The sequence below is a fragment of the Mauremys reevesii genome, linkage group 4, assembly GCF_016161935.1.
Source record: "Mauremys reevesii isolate NIE-2019 linkage group 4, ASM1616193v1, whole genome shotgun sequence".
Classification (NCBI taxonomy): Eukaryota; Metazoa; Chordata; order Testudines; family Geoemydidae; genus Mauremys; species Mauremys reevesii.
In genome coordinates this window covers 26,783,663-26,801,784 of record NC_052626.1, presented here as the reverse complement: position 1 = coordinate 26,801,784, position 18,122 = coordinate 26,783,663, and the positions used below count along the sequence as shown (strand labels likewise).

Genomic DNA, 18,122 nt, shown 5'->3' with positions numbered 1-18,122 from the left:
GTATCTACAATGATTCTGTAAACAGAAAGATTTTGTTTTACCTCTTCATTTTCAAACATGACCCTACGAGAGGAAAAAGGAGAAGGCTCTGGTCTTCTAAGATCACAGACATCCTTAAGAGAATGAGATCCTCCTTCCTCTTCCTCTTGAAAGTTTCCATCACCCTCTTCTTCTTCAGCTGCTATCCTTTCCAGAATGGAGTGTATAGCCAGTGGGTTTATTTTCAGTACAATCCTGATATTGAAAAAAGCAAGCAAAATAAATTATTAGTGATATATGCTGAGAAATTTTACAGTAGATATCCACTGGAGAGGTATATGTGCCTTTTTTATGAGTTAGCCTGTGAAAATGCATTAATACATATAATATGTATAAACTAATACATTAGATGTTCAAATTAATTGTTACATTGCCTACATGTACTATTGTACATAGAAAGTCATCACATTGTAAACTTTCATCCAAAAAAAGTGTGAGAATCCGTTACATTGTCTGGCATAAATCAATGAAAAACAGGACATTCAGAGTGTGGATTGAAATTGCCTCTTTAATTTATGTAGCTACATAGGTTGGGCCTTTATATTATAGATCGTAGGAACATCTAACCAGGGGTCTCCCAAACATTAAACATCCTTTTATGTGACAGGAACTACAATATCCAGGCTCAAGAAGAGGCGCAGTATTAGCTCAAATTTTCTGGTTTTGCACCAGCATCTTAACAGTTAAAAATTAATTTTGTGTTAGATTTTCACTTGAAGAGTATAATAAATTCAGAGGTATGAGAAAAAGTAAAATGAACATGAACAGTGTAAAGATGGAAGAATTCTTTAAACTTTTACTCAAATCAAAAATTAAAATCAATCATACTGCCAAACATCACACACCTGGCAGTGCCATCATGCATTCCCACAGCTCATCAGGATCCTCACATGTTCAGCTGAGCCAGGGAAAGACAGCAATTATTTGTTATTCAGTTATACAGTTGTGCCTTCTTGCCACATGGGGCTGCTGTGGTACCTGCTGACAAGCAAGCCTCTCTGCCTCCCACTCCCACTGCCCTCTGTGCTGAATCCCAGCCAGGAAGAGACAGTAGCACTGTACCAGCAGCACAAGGCAAGGGGCTCAATACTGACTCCATCTAGCTTGCTAAATCAGGGTGTCTCTTCCCTTCCCCATCACTCACACCTCATGCACCTCAGCAGCCCCAGGCACCACAGTACATACCCATCTCATATGAGTTCTGGTGAAAATGCTCCATGCATCCGAGTAGTGAGTCATCCATCCGCTAGCACCTCCAGTCACCCCATTACCTCCAGGCAACTCCACCAGCAAATCACCCCCACATAACATCTTTGGACTCTCTCACCACCCAGCTTCCTTTTCCCAGACAGCCCCCAGCTTTCTTCCCTTATAATTCTCCATTCACCTAGCTTTTCCCCACCAAAAGTGTAGGAGTTTAGTTATAATTGGCTCATTCCATCCAGAAGTCATATTATCCACTAATAAAGATCTGTGTTATTTCTGCATGTAAGATTTCTTCATCTCTAGGTTCTATTCAATTATAGGGTTCAATAATTACAAACTCTTACTTTGTGCTTGATGTTTAAAGTAGCAGTCTCCCAGACTGTTTGTTTATATTAGTTATTAAAGAAAGTGTTGATTTTTAAAAGAATTATGATGAAAAATTAAAGATATTTTACCGTGGCCAATCAAAGTTGTCAGATGATATCATATCTCCATCTATGCCACTGGACACTTGAAAGAACTTTATTGAAGATTCTGTTTTATCTTCTTCAAATAAGCCTTAAATAAGAGAAAAGTTTGTAGAAAGATCAAAAATACAAGGGCCGGAGTCTGCCTGCAGGTACAGCTGAGCAGAACCCTGCTCCACGATTTTAACAATTTTGAAGCTATTGCTTTTACAGTCTTGATATCTAGCAACACCAGTAAAACACGTCACATTTTAAGTCTCTCTTTTTGTCCTAACAACAACTACAAACTGTATTACCCAGAAAGACTTTACTTTAACTTCAGTAAGCTTTTGCCTGTATTTACTGGTACATTTCAGCTAGAACCAGAAACTTTAATTATATAATGGAACTAAAAACATTAAACACCAAGCTTAATTATCTGGTATTATGATTCAGTTTTGTATCATGCTAAGACATATACGTCGACTTGGGTTGAGGTTCTATCATAGAAATACAGGAAACTGAAGTAACACAGCTAAAATACTCCAAAGTGCAAAATGAAAGTTGTATTCTCAAGAGGGCAAAAGTTCTATTTAAAGTTGCAAGACCTCTTTGTTAACCAAATGATTGTTTGACAATTGAAAAGCATAGTTAGCATTAATATAACATTTGTACTTCTTACCAGCTAGCTCTTTGAAGGTAAGCTCCAGTTTAACTTGTTCTGGAGTTGAACCTCCTATAAACTCAGTCTTGAATTCCATATCTGTAAATTCAAGATGAAGGATTTCTTTCTGAAGTGATTTTTTAAACCATGGTCCTCTTTCCTGATCTGATCGTAGGTCAGGTATAGGGAAGCGAACAGAAAGATCTAATGCTGGTGAAGTGACTTGCACAGAAATTCTACAGTTTGCTGGTGTACGTGAATCATCCAGAAAAACTTCGGTAAACGCTTTGTGCTAGAAAATACAAGGTGAAACGCAAACTAGAGAAGCAGCATTAAAAAAAAAACTTTACTGACTTGATACAATGGTTATAATAGGTAAAGCTGCATTTTTTTATACAATTTCATACAGTCCTATACATGAACTATAAGAGAATCTGGATCAAACATACTTTTTTTTGCTAAGCTATTAGAACAGGTACTGTCAAGCTTCTATATTTAATCAGGATTGAAAAAAATAAAATATTCAGGACAGAGCTATATAGGTATAAAATTTGAACCAGCGGTGCAGGGCTGCTTCTAGATTCCCATTATTGGAAGTTCAAATGGGTATTTTGGGGCCCCGCATTTAAAAAACAAAACAACCTTCCAAGAGGCTAGGGGGTAGTTAGATCCCTGGAAAATCTTGGATTTTAAGAGTTTAAAAAAGTAAAATTTGGCTAATGTGTCGGTATTGATCATTTATAAAAAAAGATGACAACTCTTCAATCTGCCGCTGCTCCACTACTTTACATTGGATGGCTTTGTACATATTCTGGCCAGACAATAATTTTGAGCCCCTTTAAAATGTTCCCTTTGCCTCCTGGTAGCTCCAGGCCTGGCAGCACGCACACAAATTAATTTCACTCACCAGACTAATGTGTTTGTTGTAAGATGTGTACATGTGAGATGCCATCATCTCCACTGTGGTTAGTTTCTGTGGCTGAAGTAAAGAATTTAGTCTGTCCACAATACTGATATCCAGTTCACAAAATACTGGACTTAGCTTGATTTGTAATTCTGCTTTCTGTGGAACAGAGCTCAGTCTTCCTTGACTACCCTACAAAAATAAGTACATCAATATTCTCAATGAAATACTGAAAAATAAGTTACAAAAACAAAGGATGCTTGCAATATACATCTTTCTATGCAACTATCAAGATTAATAAAGTTACCTTTAAAGATTAGAGAAAAAATATTATGCTACAGCATAATGCAACAATGCAGTCAGGTTGTTTTTTTTTTCAACCTTACCTGAGGTCCTCTGTTATCTGAGTGCTTATAATGGAGCTGAAGGCATGAAACGGGATGTGTATCATTTCCTTTTTCAGAATGAAATGTTAGCAGCTTGAAAATAAAAAAATATAATAATTAATAGATGTAAAACAAACAAAAGAACTAGAGAGCAGGAAAAAGCACAGTCCACCTGCCCCAAGCTGCCAGCCAATCCAGTATTCAGCTGCTTGTTTGACAGCCACAGGCCCAATAAAGAACCACAACTTCTGATTCAGACTGGGGAGACTGCCCAGAAAGCCCTGAGCCTCACATACCACATTTGAGGAGACAGATAGGAAATGATCAACAAGCACAGGCGCAGCTGGGAGCAGATGGACTATAGCACCTGAATGACAGCAACTAGGGCCACCATCATGAATCCAGTATCATAGACTCATCTCAATCTGAGTATGAGCAAGGAGGAGTTGGGCCAAGAGCAATCACCTAAGAAAACCTGCCCACTGCCCAATTGGATAGGGTGACAAGCAGCACTTCCTTTGAAATGTTTCAACCTCATTTTCAAAACAGAGTTCCTTTTGCTTCACACACACAAAACATTAGAGAACTCTACAGGCTTGATCCTTTGGTGGCAGGGAAGAGGACACTGTTGATCACTATCTGAGTTTTCAATTAAAATTTAAGACATGTCTTAATGTTACCCAATCACTACAAAAATACAATAAATTAGTAATCTTAACTTTTCCAATTCTAAGAGTAGTGTAGGATTTCCCTTCTGAAAACCTCTCCAGTTAACATTTAAATTGCCCTGGTGCTTGGCTAAGAACAGTATTTTTACTTACCTCTGTATAGTGAGGTTGAATGGAGCAGGAGTCGGTAGAGAAAAGACATTCCAGTAGTTCCATATGCCCAATGGACAAATCTGTGCTGAAGCATCGAGAAGCAGACCTTTGTCTTTGTTCATAAGAGACTTTGATACCAGTACCTATAAATCTGTTATGAGAAATAAAGGTATAAATATGTATAAAATGGATTGCTGTAATCATTTTGAAAATTCAGAAACATCTAGTGTATATATGTGTGTGTGTGTACATATATATTAGGGTTGTCAAGAGATTAAAAAATTAATTATGATTAATCACTCTGTTAAACAATAATAGAATACCATTTATTTAAATATTTTGATGTTTTCCACATTTTCAAATATACTGATTTCAATTACAACAGAGAGTACAAAGTGTACAGTGCTCACTTTATATTTATTTTTATTATAAATATTTGCACTGTAAAAAATGAAAAATCATATTTTTCAATTCACCTAATACAACTACTGTAGTGCAATTTCTAACGTGAAAATTGAATTTACAAATGTAGAATTAGGTGCCAAAAAAAACCTGCATTCAAAAATAAAGCAATGTAAAACTTAACAAGGCCACTCAGTCCTACTTCTTGTACAGCCAATCGCTCAGACAAACAAGTTTGTTTACATTTGCAGGAGATAATACTGCCTGCCTCTTGTTTACGTCGTCACCTGAAAGAGAGAATAGGTGTTCTCCTGGCACTGTTGTAGGTGGCATCGCAAGATATTTACGTGCCAGATGCACTGAAGAGTCGTATGTCCCTTCATGCTTCAACCACCATTGCAGAGGACATATGTCCATGCTGATGACGGGTTCTGCTCGATAACAATCCAAAGCAGTAGAGACTGATGCATGTTCATTTTCATTATCTGAGTCAGATGCCACCAGCAGAAAGCTGATTTTCTTTTTTGGTGGTTCAGGTTCTGTAGTTTCCGCATCGGAGTGTTGCTCTTTTAAGACTTCTGAAAGCATGCTTCACACCTTGTTCCTCTCGGATTTTGGAAAGCACTTCACATTCTTAAACCTTGGGTCAAGTGCTGTAGCTATCTTTAGAAATCTAACATTGGTACCTTCTTTGCATTTTGTCAGATCTGTAGTGAAAGTGTTCTTAAAATGATCAACATGTGCTGGGCCATCATCCAAGACTGATATAACATGAAATATATGGCGGAATGTGCGTAAAACAGAGCAGGGGACATACAATTCTCCCCCCAAGGAGTTCAGTCACAAATTTAATTGACACATTTTTTTTTAACGAGCATCACCAGTATGGAAGCACATCCTCTGGAATGCTGGGCAAGCACTGAAGGGGCATACGAATGTTTAGCATATCTGGCATGTAAATACCTTGCAATGCCAGCTACAAAAGTGCCATGCAAACATCTGTTCTCACTTTCTGGTGACATTGTAAATAAAAAGCGGGCAGCATTATCTCCCATAAATGTAAACAAACTTGTTTGTCTTAGCGATTGGATGAACAAGAAGTAAGACTCAGTGAACCTGTAGGCTCTGAAGTTTTGCACTGTTTTTGTTTTTGAGTGCAGTTATGTAACAAAAAAAAAATCTACATTTGTAAGTTGCACTGTCACAATAAAGAGATTGCACTACAGTACTTGTATGAGGTGAACTGAAAAATACTATTTTTTAATAGTGCAAATATTTGTAATCAATAATAATATAAAGTGACCACTGTACACTTTGTACTCTCTGTTGTAATTGAAATCAATATATTTGAAAATATAGGAATACATCCAAAAATGTTTAATAATTTTCAATCGGTATTCTATTGTTTAACATTGTGATTAAATTTTTTTTTGAGTTAATTGCGATTAATTACTCCTTGGGGAATGCTGCGCAAAAAAATCCTAAATTCTGCACCAAAAAATTCAAAATTCTGCATATTTTATTTGTCAAAATAATGCAATATAATCAAACCAGTTTCATTTATTTTGGTAATTTATTTGAACTACCATACAGGGGGGGAAAAAAAAAAACCACAATAACTGCTCAGCATTTCCTAAACACACAAAAGTTAAGCTGCAAATACCTGGTAGCCAATACACTGCATTCCAGTTATAATCCTGGATTTTCATTTAAATTACATTACTTTTACTGCGGTGTTCTGTAAAGTAAAATGTCGCTTTAAATTACTCAGACTTTCACACAGTTTTGCTAATCATTGTCCTGCTTTTTTTTTTTAAATGGATAAGTAAAATAGATCCTGAGCTGTAATCTAACCACACTCTGCCTCTCTGGCACAGGAAAAAAAGCGAGAAAGCACACAGACCTTCCTAGCTGAGGATTCGGTTACTGTCATTTACAATAAGGCTCTTTTACACCACTCTGGAAAGATAAAAGAGCCTTAATTGACTAAGAATGGGAACTAACTAACAGTGGGAACATTAGCAGCCTACCTTCTTAGTTGTTACATCTCTGCCTCAGGAACAGAGCCTGCTTCATACAGCCCTATGCCTCCAAGCCTGGGATGCAGCAACAGTGAGCGAGAGGGACTGAGTGAGTCTCTCACTCTTTCACACGCAGGCACGTGCCCAGCCCCAGCCCCTTAACATAGGGTTGCCAACTTTCTAAACACAGGAAACCGAACGCCCCTGCCCTGCCCCTTTCTCCAAGGCCCTGCCCCCCGCTCGCTCCATTCCCCCCACCCAGGTCGCTCACTTTTCCGGGCTCTTGGATGAGGCCAGGGATGAAGGGTTTGGGAGGGGACTCCAGGGCTGGGGCCAAAGGCTTGGGGTGCGGGGTCCCAGTGGTGCCTACCGTGGCTCCAAGGAAGTGGCCACCAGAGCCCTGCAGCCTCTAGGCATATGGACGACCATGCGGCTCTGTGCAGTGCTTGCTGCCTTCACAGCGGAAGGCACCGCCCCCCACAGCTCCCACTGGTTGTGGTTCCCGGTCAATGGGAGCTGTGGAGCTCGCACTCGGGGCGGGGGTCCTGGCCGCTCCAGTGCCTAGGGGCTGAAGGGACCTGATGGCTGCTTCCAGTAGCAGTGCGGTGCCAGGGCAGATAGGTAGCCTGCCTCAGCCCTCGCCACACCGCCAACCGGAGCCACCAGGCTCCCTTTTGACTGGGCGTTCAGGTAAAAAAACGGATGCCTGGCAAGCCTACCTTAACGTCTATCCACAGACACATGCACACACACCCAGCCTCCCTTCTCCCCCGAGCAGTGATCTGCTCTTTGCTGCCAGTTGCTCCCAGCAGATGCACCCAGGCTGCCGAGGAAGGGGCATGTGTTCCCCACAGATGTCTTTGCTCCCCCATTTTTCTGCAGGGGAGCCAAGAAATCTGCATAAAATATGAATTCTGTGCCCCTGCAGGGGCGCAGAATTCTCCCAGGAGTAACTTAATCAACAGCCCTAATATGTACATGTATGCTATAAAGAAATAAATTAGTACAGTGATACCCAGACTGAGGCTCAAGAGCTGCAAGTGGCTCTTTAATGTGTCTACTGGGGCTCTTTGCAGCACATGGTATTAAAGCTCTGTGTGATTTAATTATTAATCAATCAAAGATATTAACTAATCAGGATGTTTTTACTACGTTATTAACCAACTGTAGAATACTTGGTCAGGACAGTCATTTTCTTGTGAGAATAATATATATATAATAGTAAATGAAACCATGAATTCACACTACTGTGGCTCTTTTCGGTATCATTAATTGCTAATTTGGCTCTTGAACCACTGAGGTCTGAGTATCACTCCATTAGTACTTATAATAGAATCTGACATTAGGAATCTAGGATAATGGAATCCACCAATTCTGCCTTCAACAGTGACCAATGCCCAATGCTTCAGAGGAACACATAAAACCTCTACAACGCACATACTGTAATTTAGCAATATTATGCCATGGAAAAATTGGTTCCTGACTTCTGGATGATTGTGTTCACTTTTTTATTGTGCCCCAACTGACATCTTATTTTGATTACAAAGAAGAACAAACTCACTCAAAACCACAGACCGCTTGTGTAATAAGGCTGCTCTATAAACTATACCTATTTCTTAAAGACGCTGTATAAAACAGAGAAACATCCTGATTTATGCTCCAGACTGTGTGTGTTTGGCTACAGAACCTGCATCTGTCTTGATCGATCTCGGCATTAAGAGCTTTAGGCTGAGTTGTGCGCACACGGTTCTTTTTATCCTGAGATTTTCCATTTTGGAACTCAAACTGTCCAAAACTATTTTAAACATTTAATGAAAAAACAAACTTCTAGTACTTCAAATAAAGTATGATTTGATTCCAAATATTTATGGACATAAACCTAAGTTGTCAACGCTTATTTAAAAGAACATTTGGTTCTTTATTTGTTGTATTAGTTAATAGGCAAAGTTGTACCTAAGGTGGTCATGAGAACAAGCCTCTGCAAATACTTCTCGGAAGGACAGAAAATCTTCTGTTGAAAACTTAACTGGATCAATCTTTTCTATTCGGGTAAAGAAATCCAGTGCCATTGGTGTCAGCGGGTTAAGGTTCAGTGATGTTTCAGGTGGTGGTAGAGGGTCAATGTGAAGTACAGATACTGAGAAAGTGCCCAGTGCCAGTCTAAAAAGAAGTTCAGGCCTGGATTCATCCACTGAAACAGATCTGGATGGAAGGGCTGAAATACAAAATTAAATTAAATTTCTTACTAAAAGTTAGTTTTTAATAGCAACTTGCACATCTATTACACTTACCAACATAGCCTTAAGAAATGCATAAATGTCAAACTATGAAAACTACGCAAATCACAATAAGGCGAATTTTATACACTGTAATATATTGAGTCTTTGTTTAATTATAGAAGATTTACACTTTGTGTAGAACTACTTTTGTTGACCTTACCTTCCCTTACCTCATTTCTAAATTTGGCCAAATCCCCCACATAAATTAAGAACATCCATGTAAACCTCTCACTTTAAGAGAAAGCAGCTAAGCAGGAATCTGGACAATAGACATGTCATGAAGTGCACCACTCAGCATAACCTTTATAAACTGTACTGTCTAGAGGAAAAGACTACACACTAATTGAAGAAGCAATTAGGGAAAGGTCACATTTTGGTCTTCTGGATTTTGATGCCCTTTTGCCAAGTTTCAGAACAACAATGAAAAATGTCTAACAGTATAAAATGATTAGGAGGTAAATACACGTTTTTACTTACAAGTCCTTCTTAAAGGAGTTTGGTGAACAATACTGGGTGTAAATGATGAACTTCTTGGTGGTAGTGGTGGTTCTTGTTTATTAGGGTCATGAAAATCACCCCACGTTGGCTGAAGCTAAAACACAAATATATCTGATCTCTCATCTGCATAACACAACAGTTCTCAATCTAATGCAAGCAGTAACGTATGACCAAAAGACAGTATGCAAGACCCTTGTATGTATATGCTATCAAAAGTAGTTTTCCAGCTTGTCATTTTCATGGTATATTAATCAATAGTTTGTCTATTGTTTATCTGGATGTCAAGCTACATTCTTTTGCTCTCATGATGATCTTCCCCTTGTATTTCTGAAAGGGAGATAACATTGCCCTCACAACTAACACATGTTCTTCTGTTACCCAAAGGAAACTAGAACTGCTCTCTATGACCTCCATTCAGCAAAGTAATTAAAAGCCTGTGCATAAGAACTGAGTAGGGATGAACATAAACCACAGTAATACTTTGCTGAATTACAGGCTATGACCTTAACTTAGGCAATACCACAACTTTGTGTGCTTTTATTGTGTTCCTGGCCTTCTATATTAAACATTGAAATGTAGCACAAGGGTGTGTCACAAATACTCCACATAAACTTATATACATAGTCTATTTCCTGGTCTTCAAGCCAAACAAATTCATAACTTATGGAAATCCCAGGTTTCATAGCTGCAGCTTGCTGTGGAAATTACCACTGAAAATCTACTTAACTCCTTAATAAAGGAAAGCCAGAAAGTGATTTATGCATTAAGGAACCATACAAATTTGCTAGTTGATAATGCCACTGGAACAGTAGGCTTAATATGTTTCTATTATCTGAGAATTTTTCAATAGGAAGTAGCAATGAGGAATCAGTATGAAAAAAAACTTTTACTCTATGAAGATATTAACTATAAACAATACTATACCACTGTAGCACTCAATGGAGAACCTGCTGGTGTAGTAGTGTATGTACTAGTTAAAGACAGGTCTAGATCCATAGTTGGTGGGTCTCCAAGAGGTGGAAGAGAGGAGAGACTGTGAGACATGTCCATGTCAGCCATTGAGAAGAAAACTTCTTCTTCTAAGGAGAAATTATGTATTATCAATAGGGTTTTTTTCTAATGACAAACATTAACTTTAGTTATAATACACCAAATTAAGCATAGCTGCAGAAACAAAATAGTCGGGATATGACATTAACTAGCTAAAAGTTTATTCACAGCATTTCCTAGTTCACTTATACTGAAGCCCAATAATAACCAAGGGAAAAACATATTTTTCCAAAGAGTGCATGACCAAGGCAACACAAAACACCAAATTCCAGCAATGTTATGAGTATACACATAATAAAAAATGTTTCCATTTATTTTCATGTTCAGGTTAAGACTGCTACAGGTTGCAGTGATTAATTCACACTTCCCATGCTGAATCAGATATGAATAGGCACCTAAAAAAACCAGTAACAAATTATCCATGGGCTCAAAATTAAAAGTAAAGCAGTTCACATTTAATATAAACAATCATAAAATAAATTATATAAGAACAGATAAAATAATAGACTGCTGTAAACCTTTGTTAATGGAGCTGTACTAATCTAAGTATTGGCATCTTTCAGATTCCAGGTTTCTTCTCCATGAAATTCATGTCTTAAATCCAAATACATTCCGCCAGTACATGCATGTTTAAACTACGTTTTATAATAGAAAAACCAAAAGAAAGTTTTATAGTATTCTATATTTCACTTAGTTCCTTCAAACATTAGTTCTGAAAGGGATTTTACAGACCTAGGGTCTGTTTCATTGTGTATTAGCGTCCAGACTATTAAATGCCCCAAATGAACGACTTCAGTCTGGGCTAGTAACGTGAATAGGCCTTGTATCCTGATTTAAGGGTATAATTAGTGGTAGACAATAAATCTATAAAGGTTACTGTTATTTTGCCCTTCTGAAAGATCAAGAGTACTTTAGCACTGTACATTAAAAATTATTTTGCATGATGTTGATACTAGGCTGTCTGACATACTGGCATCATGTCTCATACTCACCACGGCTAGAAGGTGTTCTGGTGGTCTCTGTCTCATAAAAGCTCTGCTCAGATGATGCTACTGCTGACAAAGATTCTTTTCTTAAGTAACGTTTCAGCTCCATCTGAATCCGATACTCGTCCTCCTGTTGCATTGGTCTGCTCTTTCTATCTTTATTTGATAATTCTATCCTGCTGGGGCTCTCTGTATTCAAATAGAGGAAATGGAAACATAATTTGTATTTCCTTTCCATTCCGCAATGGAAAACTACAACAACTAGTCAGAAAACTGGCTGACATTTTATGAACTTATCTTCCATTTTCACTTCTCCAAATACAAACCAGCATGGAAAACTAACTCCTTTTCCTTCTGTATTATTATGCCCAAAACTAAGAGGAAGATTTTGAGGTTATGTAGTCAGAATAGTTACAGATTCTGTTTTTAAAAGTTCTAGTCCATGTTGGCTTTAGAGAATTATGGATCATCTATAAATGACATTATAACACGAATTGGCCCTATTTAATCAATGGAATAGGAAAATATTTTCAACATTCTTCCAAGGATCTTAATATCATTACCTAAATTGACATAGTAATTAAATTTGCAGCATTGGGAATATATCTAGTTATATACTTGATCCAGTAAAATAAGTTTTATTATTTTATACACTAGGATTCCAAAAAGGACTGTACATTTATATGAACAATGGGAGCATCCATAGTTATATTAAGTCTGGTCTACACTACAGGCCTATATCAACATGAAAAATCCACAGCACTAAACTCCCTCCTCCTGTGTAGACAGCGTTATGTTGGCAGAAGAGCTTCTCCCGTTGACATAGCTACCACCTCTTGGGGAGATGGATTAAGCACGCCGAGAGGAGAGCTCTCTCCCATTGGTGTAGAGTGTCTTCATTAAAGCATTACTGTGGTGCAGCTGCATCAGTGCAGCTGGACTTGATGGATCCCACTCTGGTCCAAATCATACCAAACAAAACTGTTTCACTGTTATGTTGTCCTTTTCTCTCTCCACCACTCCTTTTCCCCAGGCATTTGATTGTATTCTCCACCTGTTAGCGCAGCACAAACTAAGATTTCAAGCTCTTTTAAAGAGGCTATTACATATGTGTACACCATATAGAACAATGAAGACTGGAGACCTGATTGGGGCCACTAGGTCTTATCTTTATGCAAATAAATAGATAATTAATATTAATCATTAATCATTAATATTAATTAATGATAATTAATAATCTGGGGACTTATTTATTGTGCAAGCTCTCTTTACTGCTTTCTATCTCATCAAATACACATTTAATATTAACATAACGTTTACTTGCCTGGCCCAGCAATGGCTGCTAACATGTCCAATAGAAGATGTACCTGCCTTGGTGACAGGAATAGGTGTATAGAGTCTATCTCCCCATCTACATCCAACTTTAAAAAAAAAAAATTATAAATTCTTAGAATAAAGACATGCCCATTAAGCTTCCCCAATCAACTATAAGTCACTAGATAGTGTACCGCATCACTCTATAGCAGTGGCTCTCAACCTTTCCAGACTATTGTACCCCTTTCAGAAATCTGATTTGTCTGGCATACCTTCAAGTTTTAACTCACTTAAAAACTATTTGCTTACAAAATCAGACATAAAAATACAAAACACAAAAGCATCAGAGTACACTATTACTGAAAAATGGCTTACTTTCTTATTTTTACCATATAATTATAAAATAAATCAACTGGAATATAAATATTGTACTTACATTTCAGTGTATAATATATAGAGCAGTACTGACTTTGCTAGTGCTTTTTATGTAGCCTGTTGTAAAACTAGGCAAATATCTAGATGCGTTGATGTACACCCAGAAGACCTCTGTGTACCCCCGGGGTACACGTACTCCGGTTGAGAACTACTGCTTTGTAGGGCAAATGAACTAAAGTCCTTATTCTCCTCCTTTCACTCTCTCCTCTGCCACCGCCTCCATGCTGCTTTTAAGTGAAGGTTATATCTGGAAGCTTTGAAGGATATAGTCTTCCTGCAATATCTGGGATTGAACCTTCATATTATTCCAATTGGAAACAGCTTGAAATTTAACTGTACAATTGCTTCCAACTTTGGGTTTCATAGCAGTTCTACGAAACATTGCTACTGTGCCAATGACTATTTATTTTGTTATGCTATACACAAAACAAACAAAACCACTCAAAAGCCATGCACCTTTGGAGGAAAATCCAGGATCATTATTAAGCAGTTAGCAATTTTGTTTCTTTAATACTCTTGCATGTAATTAATGGTATCAAGGCTTATTTTATATACAACATACAGAACAGTAAAACTTGCACCTTATGTGGTACATTTCCTTAAAAATTCAAATACTTTTCACATAAATACTAGCCTATCTATATTATACAAAATTACTTAAATAATGTTGGGTTATATCTAAGATTTATTATAAATTGTAACAGTAACAAAACAAGGAAATTAAACTAGTTCTCTCCAGACCACTAGATAGCACCACAAACTGAGCTTGTTCCCAATGTTTGCTGTAGGATTACCTACAGATTTAGGATCCAATTCTAAAACTCCTTACACTTTCACTTGTTGCTCTACTGTCAAGTGTCATATGTTGGAGAGAAGATTTGCTTCATAAAATCCCTGAGTGCTCTCCTGTTGACTCCTGTACTCCAGCTCAGCGAGAGGCACAGGCAGAGTCGACGGGAGAGCGGCAGCAGTCAACTCACTATAGTGAAGACATCCCGGTAAGTAGAGCTAAGTATGTCACTTAGATCGACCCCACCCCCTCCCAGTGTAGACCAGGCCTAAGGTGTCACAAGGATTCCTCCTTGTTTTTGTGGGGAGTGTGTGCACCAAAGATGTCGGGAGGGGTGGGGGGCTGGATTTCACACCTTCGGAGCTGAAGAACCATAGAGGAAAAGTCTGAAGGTCTGATAGTTACAAACTCACAGTGGATGAATTTAGGGAGACCTGGGACTCAAAGGGCTGTTGGGGTCACCCTGCAAGGAGTAACTAGGCTGGTGAAAGCCAGAACTTTATGCTTGTGGGCAGGCTGCTAGTATTAGGGCTCTGAACCAAAGCAGCACAGCATAAATCAGCTAAGGTAACAAAGCAGGCAGTGACCAAACCCCTTACTGGTCTAGGGGACCCCCAAAACGTTACAACTGGCTCCTACTGCCTTTTCCTTTCCTTGAAAAAACTGGAAAGAAGATTCAAATTATTAAATTGTGCTAGCACTTGAAATTAAATTAAATTCTATTCATTCCTGAGAGGGTTAAAATCTGGATAGATTTAATTTAAACATCTTATTTAATCCTGTATTTAAATAAAGAAGCCAGACAGTACATCAGGAGGAAATCTTGGACTAGACTGTATGTTTTGAAGAAGAAAACCAACTGCACATTCTGTACACTTTTTTCTCTATTTTATCTCTATTAGAAATAGAGAAAAAAGTGTACAGAATGTTCAGTTGGTTTTAATGAATTAATCGATTAATTAATTAAATAATTAATCAAATATTTAATGAATTAATCAAAATCAAAACTGAGCTCACTTTTTAATTTTGCACACCATATACAGGGCTGGCTCCAGCGTTTTTGCCGCCCCAAGCGGCGAAAAAAAATATTAAAAAAATAAAAGCCGCGATCAGCGGCAGCTCTACCACCGCCATTTCGTTCTTCGGCGGCAATTTGGTGGCAGGTCCTTCCATCCGAGAGGAACTGAGGAGTCTGCCGCAAACTGCTGCCGAAGAGCCGGACATGCCACCCCTCTCCGTTGTCCGCCCCAAGCACCTGCTTGCTGCGCTGGTGCCTGGAGCTGGCCCTGACCATGTAACATGTATAGTGTTCACTGACTGGTGTTAAACAAAATGTATTTTGTATACAGTTAATGCAAAAAGATGAAGTTAATATTCCAAGTCAGTAACAGAATGTGATTAGACTTAAAAAATCACAATACCGTTTACCACACCAACTGATTTGCTCAGTGTTTCTCCTACTACAATGCCCAACACTGCACAAAACATGCCAGAAATGTTGCTCTGTGTTCTATTTAAGGCATTGGACAGGTCATCAAACAGAAGTGCAACATAGAGTCCTCTACTCAGATCTTGAACTAAAGAGGTGTTTTTCCTGCCACCTTTAAATAAACGTAATGATTGACAGTAGGAAATTTTTTGATCTTTAAAAGGGTTGCAGAAAAGCACTTAGCTATTAGTAAATCTAGAACTGATAACCATAGAGCTTTTAATATTTTATAATAGTTTGTTTCTGTATTTCACACACTGCATTTTCATGGTTATCTTCCTTTTCAGCAAATGTTGCCACAAGGACTTTATGTCAAGAATTTTTCTTGAATGAAAAAATAGAAAAAAGTTCTAAAAAAACAGCCACCAGCAACTGCAAGATATGTAACAAAGTTCCCCACTGTAGTAGAAACCATATTGAGTAATTTCTGATCTCTGTATTTTATATGTATTCTTTGTTTCAATTAATTGTATTTTCAATTTAAATTTTAAAATAATTTCTATCATTTACCTTGTGCGTCAGGTATCAGAGCACATTATAAACCACAAATGTGAGTACACTTCATTGAAGATGATTTCAGAACCAATTTTATTATTGAAGTTAATAGGAATATTCATGTGAGTAAAGTTTATATTTGCCTAAGTGCTTGTAGGATCAGGGCCTTATATTTTCAATACTTCTGTTTTATCTACAGAAGTTTAGAAAATTCAAATAAAATACCCTACCAGTAGTAGTATTTTCTTTTAAAAAACAGCATTATAATTTAATTCACTGTAAATTTTAATCTAAAATTTCAATAGCATAAATTTTCAAATTAGTTTTACAAAGCAAGCCTCAACCTGATTTAAATCGATAATTTTTTTAAGTCACATTTTTTTTTATTTCAAAATGAGGAGGCTACAATACACAGAGCAAAAAAATAATGGGTAGCAACAGGACTTTTAATGAAAACAAAGCAATTCTCTCAGGAATTACTGCAATACATAGAATTCAAGCTGTCTCTAAGATACACTGCACCTTGTTTAAGAAACAGACATCACTGTATTGTCTGTACTTTGGAAAGTAATTTAAATGAGATCACCAAATGATTTATCATAGCTTCTTTTACATTTTGCTTTGCAAGAATTTGTGAGTAGGGCATGAAAATGGTCAACATGCCTGTCTACCAAAGGCAGCGGGGAGGGATAGCTCAGTGATTTGAGCATTGGCCTGCTAAAACCAGGGTTGTGAGTTCAATCCTTGAGGGGGCCACTTAGAGATCTGGGGCAAAAATCAGTACTTGGTCCTGCTAGTGAAGGCAGGGGGCTGAACTCAATGACCTTTCAGGGTCCCTTCCAGTTCTGAGATAGGTATATCTCCATATGTTATTATTTTAAAATAAGACACCAGCCCCCTCCCCCCCCCAAGCATATTGGGACAAATTCTGCACTAAGTTATGAGTGTGCAGCTCCCCTGATACATGTGCACTTGTGAACAGAGCAAATCTGCCCATGGTGTTTAGACATGCATTTCCATGCATTCCACAATGTATTCTCAGCACTCTAGGACCTTGTTGGTTAAAGAAAAGATGTTCTAACAAGGGATACTGGTTACCTTTAAATGCAGATAATTTAAAATAAAATTAGCAAAAACCAAACCAATTATTTTTCTTTAAAACTCTCAAAATTTTTGCAGTAGGCAAAAACCAAAACCAAATAGCTACTTGACTGTGTCCAGGTAGTTAAAGAATATAAAACTACAGCTAACCTTAGCTCCAGGAAGTACTTCATGTTGCTTTAATGTAAGGCTCAACTTCATTTTACCAATCAGCCTACTAATCTGCACAGGGTCAGAAGGAGCAACTTCTGGCAAGTTTCTGGTTAACTGTGGATGTGGCTCATACACAATTTTTGGGTTCCAGCTAGGGGAAAGCTTTGGTTCCACTGCCTTTAAAATGCAAGGGGAAAAAGAGGCGATTAGCATGCACCATAGTATGTGTCACAAAGTATACATATACAAGTCTGATAAATCTACACTACATCTAAATGACAAACAGTTTCACATAAAAGCAAATTTGACATCTGTATTAACAAACATATTTACTAGCAAATTTTAAATAAACAGGTGTCGAACGGCACTCAGAATCTTAACGCATCAGGAAGTGATGGAATTTTTCTTTGAATAGTAAATTATGGAGAGAAGTCTCTCTCCACAGATTAAGGTTGCTCTTCAGACCTCACCATCTCCACTCTTACATAATATAATATAAGTGTTTGACAAAAAATTCACAAGGGTTGCTGGGCTCAGACGTTTGAGAACCACTAATATAAATGAGTTAAGAGTACAATGAGCTACCTAAACATTGCTCCAAGAAGAGGTTCGAGTCCTTTATACTTCAATATTAGGCTTATAT

The 18,122-nt window shown here is 37.8% G+C and overlaps 1 protein-coding gene across 3 annotated transcripts in view; it reads right to left on the bottom strand.

Annotated features, from left to right (window-relative positions):
* ATG2B (autophagy related 2B) overlaps positions 1 to 18,122 on the bottom strand; it is a 78,099-nt gene that overhangs the window by 46,077 nt on the left and 13,900 nt on the right. For all 3 annotated transcript variants that reach the window (XM_039534227.1, XM_039534229.1, XM_039534228.1), the window contains exons 6-17: positions 17,477 to 17,656; positions 13,027 to 13,123; positions 11,709 to 11,891; positions 10,591 to 10,745; positions 9,646 to 9,760; positions 8,843 to 9,104; positions 4,467 to 4,617; positions 3,646 to 3,738; positions 3,263 to 3,451; positions 2,374 to 2,647; positions 1,701 to 1,803; positions 42 to 234 (exon numbers count right to left, since the gene is read on the bottom strand). In XM_039534227.1, coding sequence (XP_039390161.1) covers positions 42 to 234; positions 1,701 to 1,803; positions 2,374 to 2,647; positions 3,263 to 3,451; positions 3,646 to 3,738; positions 4,467 to 4,617; positions 8,843 to 9,104; positions 9,646 to 9,760; positions 10,591 to 10,745; positions 11,709 to 11,891; positions 13,027 to 13,123; positions 17,477 to 17,656 — 1,995 coding nt within the window. The remainder of the gene's footprint in view (positions 1 to 41; positions 235 to 1,700; positions 1,804 to 2,373; positions 2,648 to 3,262; positions 3,452 to 3,645; positions 3,739 to 4,466; positions 4,618 to 8,842; positions 9,105 to 9,645; positions 9,761 to 10,590; positions 10,746 to 11,708; positions 11,892 to 13,026; positions 13,124 to 17,476; positions 17,657 to 18,122) is intronic.